General features: G+C 51.7%; 1 protein-coding gene across 3 annotated transcripts; it reads right to left on the bottom strand.

Annotated features, from left to right (window-relative positions):
• Window positions 1-2,229: 2,229 nt before the first annotated feature.
• Window positions 2,230-5,898, bottom strand: Gng8 (G protein subunit gamma 8). 3 transcript variants are annotated; one of them, XM_076927373.1, is made up of 3 exons: window positions 5,314-5,898; window positions 2,629-2,714; window positions 2,230-2,422 (listed from the first exon to the last, which is right to left on the bottom strand). In XM_076927373.1, exons 2-3 carry the CDS (start codon window positions 2,710-2,712, stop codon window positions 2,294-2,296), a joined length of 213 nt encoding a protein of 70 aa, XP_076783488.1. In that variant the 5' UTR covers window positions 2,713-2,714; window positions 5,314-5,898; the 3' UTR covers window positions 2,230-2,293. The 3 variants fall into 3 exon arrangements, with proteins under 3 accessions (XP_076783488.1, XP_076783487.1, XP_076783486.1); XM_076927372.1 differs by lacking the exon at window positions 5,314-5,898 and adding an exon at window positions 3,773-5,307; XM_076927371.1 differs by lacking the exon at window positions 5,314-5,898 and adding an exon at window positions 3,501-3,519.
• Between the last annotated feature and the right edge of the window lie 3,752 nt (window positions 5,899-9,650).

Genomic DNA, 9,650 nt, shown 5'->3' with positions numbered 1-9,650 from the left:
ATCTGTAATGAGATCCTATACCCTTTTCTGGCGTGTCTGAAGACAGCTACAGTGTATTCATATACATAAATACATCTTTTTAAAAATTGCCTCTAAAAATAAATAAATATGAAATAAAATTTACCCTCAGGGAAGCCGGAAGTAAGGATGTTGATGAGAAGTCCTTTCTGCGTCACAACCAAATTAAGAACGTTTAAGCATCATCTAAGCCAAAAATAGCTTCCAAACCACAATCGCAAGCTACATATACACTGCTCTAGAGTGTGTACTGGGAAATAGAACAGGGGTCCTCACAGCTAAGAAAAAATGGCTGAATTGCAGCCCACAGGACCCCAAATTGAATTAGAGCCCACAGGACCCCAAATTAAGCTAGCAGCAGGAGGGGTGCAGAGGGAGCTCCTGAACATTGAGTCCTTCATTTGTTTCTCCCTCTGTCATCTAATGACAGGACTTTCTCTTTTGTGTTTTTGTTTGTTTTTGGATTTTGTTTTGTTTTTGTTGTTGTTTGGTTTTTCGAACAAGGTTTTCCTCTCTGTGTAGCCCTGGATGTCCTGGAAGAAGTCACTCAGTAGACTAGGCTGACCTTGAACTCAGAGATCTGCCTGCCCCTGCCTCCTAAAAGCTTGAATTAAAGTCAGGATCTCTCTCTCTCTCTCTCTCTCTCTCTCTCTCTCTCTCTCTCTCTCTTTCTCTCCCCCTCCCTCCCTCCCTCCCTCCCTCCCTCCCTCCCCCTCTCTCTTTCCCTCTCTTTCTGAACTCTCTCACCTCATCTCTGCCTGGTGGAGGCAGCATCTAGATCCCCAGAACCAAGGCTGTCTCTGCCACAGTCATATCCCCAGCATCGTCCAAGTCAGGAAGGCTCCAGGGATGTTTCAGAAGAGTAAATAGGTGGATGGATTAAGAACAAGGTCAGTGCTTGAAGACAGAAGTTACAGAGGACCAGGCCTGGTGCCACAGGCCTGCAACCCTGGCTTCTCAGTGAAACCTGGTCTCTACGTTAAGAAAGGAGCCAAATGTGGTGGCTCTAGCACTCAGGAGGCAGAGGCAGGCAGAGCTCTGAGTTTGAGGCCAGCCTGGTTTATAGGGCAAGTTTTATAGATAGCCAGGGTTACACAGAGAAACCCTGTCTTGAAAAAAACAAAAAGAACAAAATTAAAAAGAAAGAAAGAAAAAGTAATGTACAGTAAAATGTACAGTAAAATGACGACTGGTGAAATGGTTTAACAGGAAGCATCTGCCTAGAATCCCCAGTGAGGGGCTGGGGGCGTGGCTCAGTGGTAGAGCCCCTGCCTAGAATCCCCAGTGAGGGGCTGGGGGCGTGGCTCAGTGGTAGAGCCCCTGCCTAGAATCCCCCAGTGAGGGGCTGAGGGCGTGGCTCAGTGGTAAATTGCTTGTTTACCCTGGGTTCTAATCCCCAGTACCTAAAAAGGGGCATGGGGAAGCCAAGCACTCCAGAAGCAGAGGCAAACAGATTTCTGTGAGTTTGAGGCCAGCCTGGATTACAAAGCAAGTTCCAAGACACCTAGGGCTAGGAAATGAGAGCCTTTCACGGAGGGACATGAGGGCTTCGTGTTGGTGTTTCTGGAGAATTTGTTCAGTAGTTAAAAACACATACTGTTCTTCCAGAGGACCAGAGTTCGGTTCCTAGCACCCACATAACAGCTCAGAGTCCCTCTAACAATAGCTCTAGGGGGATTTGACACCCTCTCCTCTTCTGGCCACTCTGGACACCTGCATTCATGTGCATATACCCATACACAAACATATAAAAAAAAAATAAAAAGAAATCATCAAAAAAATTTGTTTTTAAAATAAGCCAGAGGTATGGGCAACACCATGTGAAACCTGGATGGCTTCTTCAGGGGATGAGCAGAGAGGCCTGTAAATCCCGTCCAGGAGGAAATGGAAGACATGAGGCAGCCGAGGCTCCAGGGAACTTAAAGTTGGTGCCTCAGTCGGGACCTCTCAGCTGTATAACTGAGAAGGGGACCTTCAGTTCTAACAGCAGTGAAATGGCTATCATGCAGATGTTCTCAAGCTGATGGGAAAATGAAAAAAAGAAGCAGGCTACATTACGTACTCATCTCGTGAGGGGCTGCAATGCTTCGCCATCCACACAGCTCTCCACACACTCTCAGAAAGAAAGAAAGAGAAGAGACGGACGCAGCCTCCCCACCAAAGCGGCCCCCACGTTCTGCCCGTGCCTCGTTTTCCCCTACAGTGCAGGCATCACCAAGTCACCAAGTTTATTGGATTCATACTTCTTCGGGGAAGATAAAGCTGTCTTGAGGGCTCAGAGCAGGGTGCAAAACAGTCGCTTGTCGCGGAAAGGATTCTCGGCGGCGGGGACAGGAGTCACCAGTGGGTCATCCTTAGCATGCGTCTCGCAGAAAGCCAAAAGCTCGGCTGCCGCCTGCGACACCTGCAGGCGAGAGATAGAGCTACAGTTGACCCGCCCTGGTTTGGTCCCTGGGGAGCGTTCAAATCCCCGCCCAGTGACCTAACCACGCCTCGACTGACCACGCCCCCGGCCCGAGCCCCACCTTCCCATCCCGAGTCAGTGCCACTCTCGGCCCTCAACGGAGCCTAAAGCAGACCCTCAACCTATTTCCCCATCGGTCTGTGCACCTTCATGCGATCGATGTTCACCTCCAGCTTCAGCTGCTCCACCGTCTTGCGGGCCTCAGCGATCTTGGCCATGTTGTTGGACATGGCTGCAGCAAGAAAGGGGTTAAATGCCTGGCAGGAGTGTGGACTGGGGGCTGGAACACTCTGGATCCCCCGGGGAGTATGTGAGAAGGGGTGGTGTGACCCAGTAACAGGAGAAGTGGTTGGGACTATGAGTGAATGGGATTCCAGAGACAGGTAGAGGAAAGGGTGACGACTCAAGAAGACAGGAGGATGGAGGGGTGCCCTGATGGAGGTATCACGAGGCTGCCGGAGGAAGAGCAGAGGGGCTGGGGAAGAAAGGAGGGATGGAGGCACAGGATGGGAGGCTGAGAGGCAGGTGGAGGAGGGAGGGCCAGAAGGACAGGGCCACAGGTGCTTGATCAGAATCTACTGATCCAGGTGCCCTCACCCCCTGGGGGATAAAGCCTGAGCCAAGAAGGGGGGCCCTTCCCCAGGCCAATTAGCAGCGACTCCAGGGAGAACTGAGAATTAAGATCTCGGCGGGAGGGGCACAGAGGAGGCCTCATTAGGGCCTCAGCAGCAGCTGCCCCCTCTGCCACCCTCAGGGACTCACCCCCTCCCCAGCCCTGGCTGCCTCAAAGGCTCCTCTGCTCATTAGCAGGCAGAGGAGAGGGTTGGGGCAAGCCAACCCAGCCAGCCATGCAGAGGGGCAGAGAGGGTGACAAGTGGAAAAGCCAAGGGAGGGACAGTGATAGAAATGACAGGCATAAAGAGGGAAAATGGACTGAGGATGCAGATAGAGATACTGGGAGAGAGATGATAAGGAAGAGGACAGGGGAGAGGAACAAAGGAGGGGTAGAGGGAGCTACCGACGGAGCAGGAACGCAGGAGATAGGGAGCCGGAGCCGGGAGGGGAGAAACCTGGACAGAGCGGGACATGGCAGGGTTAGAAAGGAAACGGAGCAAGGAGAGAGGAGAGAGATTGGGAGGCACAGACAGAAGGACAGAGGGGGAGATGGAGACACACGGAAGTATAAAGTCATTGCTTCTCTCATTCATCCATGCACTCATTCAATCCCACACAGACAGATAGTGGCCATCTACGCAGCTACTGGGACCCGGACAGGAGCCTCCTACCTACCTGTTGCAGCTCAGGGCTGGGATGGCTGGCGGGTGACAGAGGCTGACAGAGGCAGCAGCTAGTCCCCTTCCCAGCCCCGCCCCCTCCCCTGGGGTGCAGCCCTTCAGGACCGCCTTCTCCTCCTAGGCACCACCTGTCTCCATGCCCTGAGTCTGTCTGAGTCCTCTCCTTACAATAATGTATCTTCCCATCATCGTTCTCTCTCTCTCTCTCTCTCTCTCTCTCTCTCTCTCTCTCTCTCTCTCTCTCTCTCTCTCTCTCTCTCTGTTTTTCAGTCATTCCTGTTTCCAGCATGTCTTTCTCTGGAGTCTCTGTCACACTTGCACTAAAAGATGGGCCCTGCAGGTGTATACGCTCGGGCACACAAGCCTCTCCTCTTCCCATGCAGCCTCTCATTCCTTCACAGGCCTTCAAACCAGCAGCCTCACCCCATCACAATGACCCTCTTGCAGCACACAGACTCACACTCAAAAGTTGCTCACATAGGGATGCACTCTACTTTGCTGGGTCATTAAGTAATGCCCCCCAACACACAATGACAAAGGTCTCAATATACCTGCCCACTGCTGTCACTCATGATTTCTCACTGCAGAGCTGGCATCATTGCACGGTCAGGCAGGTATCTTAGAGAGTCAACTGTATACATTGTTACCTACAAGTGCAGTTTTAGCTTCTGAAGTTCTCATTCATACTATCTCCGAGTCTCACACATCTACATACTCGTGCAGCCTCTCTGCCAAGCGCTCCAGTGCCTAGTGTGACACAGAACCATGTGGTTTTCTTTCCAGGGGGTGCCTTTGTGTGGTCACATTTATTCCTGGTCAATTTCCTGATACACAGTGGCTCATGTTTTGCTTCCCCCTACACTGTCATATGTCATCACTGTCATAGCGGCACAGTGTCTTTTGGTGTCATACATTGTTGACATTCGATAGCATGGTGTTTTACACACACACACACACGCGCGCACACACACACACACACGCACACACACACCGTCGTGGACATAGCATTTGCTGGGCCTCGAAGTCTGTACCACAAACGCTTGTCATTCTCACATACTGTCTCTCTCTTCCTCATTCAGCATTCTGTCCCGCAGACCCTGTAACCTTACCTCTGCCACCCGGAAGAACCACACACCTTTGCACAGGCAGTCACAAAAGCAAGTCAATCTCTCAGCGTCACACGTGGTCACCCAGTTTCTCAGGACCCACCAGTGTGGCAGACACACTGTCTCACATCCACACAGTTGGCCACACTAGGTCCCTCGGCCGAGCCTCCCTCCTGCATTACTGACTCATTCCATCACTTGGGCATCCCAGCCTCCCCTGACTCACTCTGTTCCTGTAACTCGCGTAGCCTCCCTTACGTATGGTCAGATTTATTTACGAACACTCTTCAGGCAGTTCCTCTCTCAGATCTGATGCCAAACACAGTGGCCCACAGTCTCACCGCTAAACTCAAAGTGTCACATGGTTAGGCACACATCACACCTACTCTGACAGTCCCACTCAATCCCTTCTTGTCATTCCTAATCTCACCTTGTCACACAGTCACACGTCATCTCCTGGCGTCCCACACAACCTCTGAGGCGTGCCCTTACATTGGCGTGGGTCGCACCACCTCTGGATGTCGCGTGCGACACCACAACATCGCTTGCTTGGGCGCTCACCCTCGCCGCCATCAAGGCCTTCATGATGGCCGCATGGGGGCGCCCGTGAGCCAAAGTCGCTGGAGGAGCGCAAGCAGAAGCAGCGAAAACTAGGCGTCCTCGTCCGCTCTGCAAAGATAGAAACTGGAGATCTGAGGGACCAGAGAAAGATAAGAGAGGGAGATGGCTTCCTAGGAAGGCGAAAGAAGTGAAGGATCAGAGTGAAGAGGACAGAAAATGGGACAGAACTTCAGAGAGAGGTGAGAAGTGCAGGGAGAAACAGGAGAACTAAGTTCGGAGACAGACACGCAGGATAGATGGGATGCACACAAGGAAAGGTCACAGGAGACAGATACACAGATTGAGACTTGGAGACAGACTCTCAGAGACCGAGTCAAGCCGGCCAAAAGACAAGAGAGACAGAGGGAGCCTTCCCCGCTGGACCACACGGCGGTGGCGGTGCCTACAGGGAGCGAGCATGCTGTGGGTGTGGCCAAGGGCGGGGCTTTGTGGGGTGTGTTGGATGGGGCGTGGCCTGTAGGGTTGTGCAGGCGGAGTTTGACGTTCCTTTTCATTCTGGCTCTCTGGGATGCTGGAATCCTGGGAAGTGGCAGAGTAAGGAGAGGCGTTTCTTTTGCAGACAGCTCAACAACCCTAATTCGGTTTTCACAGCCTGGCTTGGGAAGCCAAACGAGTGAGGAAAAGATACTAGCCTCTGATAATTCCCACCTGCCAGTACTGGGGATAGAATCCAAAGTCTCACATGTGCTAAGCAAGAGCTCTACCACTGAGCTGCATCCCACGGCCCTCTTTTTGCTTTTTCATTTTGAGATTCTCCTATAGTTGCGCCAGACTGGTCTTGAACTTTCTCTGTGGCCAAGGCAGGCTTTGAACTTGCGACCCTCCTGCATCAGCCATTCCAAGGGAGCTGGGATGACAAGCCAGAGCCACCCTGATAGCTTTTTGGAGTTGGGAGTATAGAATTCTGGCTCCCTGCCCCCTCCCTCGTGGGCTCACAGGGCCAGGTTGGAAGAACACGGCCCACATCTGGAAAGTATCAGGCGCGCCGGACGTGCCAGGGCCCGGGGCCGGGGCTGCGGGAGGGGGAGGGGAGCCAAAGAGCAGTGTCTGCCGGCGCCTAGGAGGGGCCTGGGCGCGCGCCGAGCTCGGCGCCTCCCGCAGCTGGTTTTCATCCCCGGATCTGGCCTAGGCCGCCACTGGGGAAGAAACCCAACTTATTTAAAGCTGGAAAGACAGGGGTGACGACCCCGTCTCGCGACCAAAGGCTAGAGAAAGGAAGATGGAGGACAGACTGACACGGCCTGGGTAACCTCCAGCTCCATCCTAATCTGCAGACCTCAGCTGGCTCTTTATTATTTAAATATATATTTACGTTGTACTTATTTATTATGTGTATGGGAGGTGTGTGCCTGTGCCACAGCCTTGGTGTGGAACTCGAAGATCACCTTGTGAGCCTCGGTTCTCTCCTCCTATCATGTGGGCGCCAGGGTGGAACTCGGGACCGGAGGCTTGGTGACAAAGGCCATCTTCCAGCTGAGCCATCTCCAAGTCCTTAATCATTAAGCAACTTAAAGCAAGTCCAGAATCCAGTTTCTTCCCACAACCTCAGTCCAGCCTCACTATTTTCCTGGCTTCCTCATCTGGCTTCTGCGTTTTGTCTCTGACCCCGCCAATATGTTCCTTGTAGAGAAGTTGCCAGGATTTTGTCCAAAACCAAGTCCCAGGGTACCTGTAATCTGGGCAACTGGGGATAATGAGCCTGGAGGACTGGAAATTCTGGGATAGCCTGTACTACAAAGAGAGTTCCATCTCAACTGGTGCTGTACAGTGAAACAGCCTAAAAGGGGGAGTGGGGGAGGGGAGTGGGGGTATATTTTAGTTGGTAAAGGGATTCCCATTTACAGGTACCACATACCAGTAATTCCAGGATTCAGCATGGGGCCAGTCTTGGCTACATACCAATTTTTTTTCACTTTTTAAAGATTTATTTTATGTATATGAGTGTTTTGCTTCTCTGTATGTATTATGTATGTGCACCATACAGGTATCTATGAATGGTTACGAACCATCATGTGGGTGCTGGGAACCAAACCCAGGACTTCTGCAAGAACAGAAAGTATTCTCAACCACTGAGCCATTCTCCTATCCCCAAAGCTTAATTTTTATTATTTAAAACATGGTTTTTATTTTATGAGTGTGTTTTGCTTGCATTGCATGTCTGTCTGTGCACCACTTGTGTGCCTGGTGACTGCAGAGGTCAGAAGAAGATGCTGGATCTCCTGTAAGTGGAGTTGCAGATGGTTGTGAGCCACCATGTGGGTGCTGGAAATCAAATCCAGGCCCTCTGCAAGAGCAGACAGTCTTAACTGCTTAGCCATATTCCCAGCAACCACAGCAAGTTTAAGGCGGATGGGAACCGCCGGGCAGTGGTGGCGCACGCCAGCCTGGTCTACAGAGTGAGTTCCAGGACAGCCAGGACTACACAGAGAAACCCTATCTCAAAAAACCAAAAAAAAGAAGAAGAAGGAAGAGGAGGAAGAGGAGGAGGAGGAGGAAGAGGAGGAGAAGGAGGAGAAGGAGAAGGAGGAGGAGGAGGAGGAGGAGGAGGAGGAGGAGGAGGAGGAGGAGGAGGAGGAGGAGGAGGAGGAAACCAGGAAAGGTCCCATGGGGCTGGTGAGGCCCAGTTCCCCAGCCCTGCAACTCGTCATGTAGTCTAGGCCGGTCAAATTTAAAACAATTCTTCTGCTTGTCTTTTGAGCACTGGCACAACAGGTACGTTGATCATGCCTAGCTGCTGTCCTCAAGTTTCCTCTCAACTTTTAAGTCACCCCCACCCCTGCCCAAAGATCTCTTCCTGGAACCAAGGAAGAGATGAGCATAGCAGACATGTTGAGAAAGGCAGCATTAAGGGTATGGCCATTAGCCAGGTGTGGAATGGGCACACAGCTGCAATACCTCAAAAGGCTGAGGCAGGAGGATTGCCTGATCAATGCCAGCCTGTCTACAGGATGAGACCCCGTTTCAAAGACACATATATAAAGAGAGAGGTGGGGAAGACATGCTTAGGGGTACACACCTACCATCCCAGATCCCACCACAAGGAGACGGAGGTCAGGGGGATCAGGAGTTCAAGGCCATCCTCAGTTACACAGAGAGTTCAGAGCGGCTGGGACGGAGCAGAATAACCATTCCCAGTTATCTCGAGCATCTCTAAGTGCCTGTGGAGCCAAATCCCTTCCCCCTTCTGACCTCAGCCTCCTCCTGGGTGGAACAAATATCCCCCAGGGACCAACAAGGAAAAACTTTTGAGACTAACATGGAATGCACACCCTAGTGCTGAGGAGAACTGTTCTGCTTCAGAGAGGCACCTCCAGCTCCCAGGCTCTCAACACCCATCTATCATCCATGTTCTTAGTTACCCTTCTATGAGTTTCATGTAGCCCAGGCTAACTCCAAGCTCATCAAGTAACAGAAGATGTGCCTCAATGTCAGATCCCCTTGCCTCTACCTCCCAAGTGCTCAGATTACAGATGTGCAGGCCACACCTGGTTTCTGAGTGCCGAGCTGGAGCCTAGGCCTTCATTTATGCCACACATATGCTCTACCCACTGAGCCACACCCCATCCCATCATTCCCTATTGTCTCCTCTGTCCCCACTACAGTGGGGCAGGGACTCTCTTTTGTTCCCTACTGTGCCGTCTCCCCCCACCCCACCCCCGTCCCAAGCATGTGCTAGAGACGAGCACAGATCTGGACTCTTTTCTCTCAGTGTTGTAAGGAACATACCCAGACAGACACACACATCCCACTCTTCTCATTGTGGAAGCAGGCAGAGGTTGGATCCAAACCCTGACTGTCCTAAGGCCTTGTGACCAGAGCTAGGAATGACCTCTCCAGGTGTCTATTTACCCAATGAAATGGGCATAGTCTCTGGGATTAACCAATAGCAAAAAACGTGGAAAGGCCACAAAGAGGCAATTCACATTAAGAGGAAATTCAAGGACTAAATCCCACACAGAAGGATGTGCCTAGGCAGAGAAATAGGAACTAGAGAGATGGCTCAGTGGTTAGAGCACTGGCTGCTCTTTCAAAGGGCCATAGTTCAGTTCCAGGAGATGACTTCTAGCCTCTGTAGGCAACAGGCATACATGCAGACAAAATACCTGTACACATAAGAATAGAAAGTAAAGGGGGCTGGTGAGATGG

This window comes from Arvicanthis niloticus, chromosome 29 (assembly GCF_011762505.2).
Source record: "Arvicanthis niloticus isolate mArvNil1 chromosome 29, mArvNil1.pat.X, whole genome shotgun sequence".
NCBI classification, from domain to species: domain Eukaryota; kingdom Metazoa; phylum Chordata; class Mammalia; order Rodentia; family Muridae; genus Arvicanthis; species Arvicanthis niloticus.
This window is presented reverse-complemented; position numbering and strand designations above follow the sequence as displayed.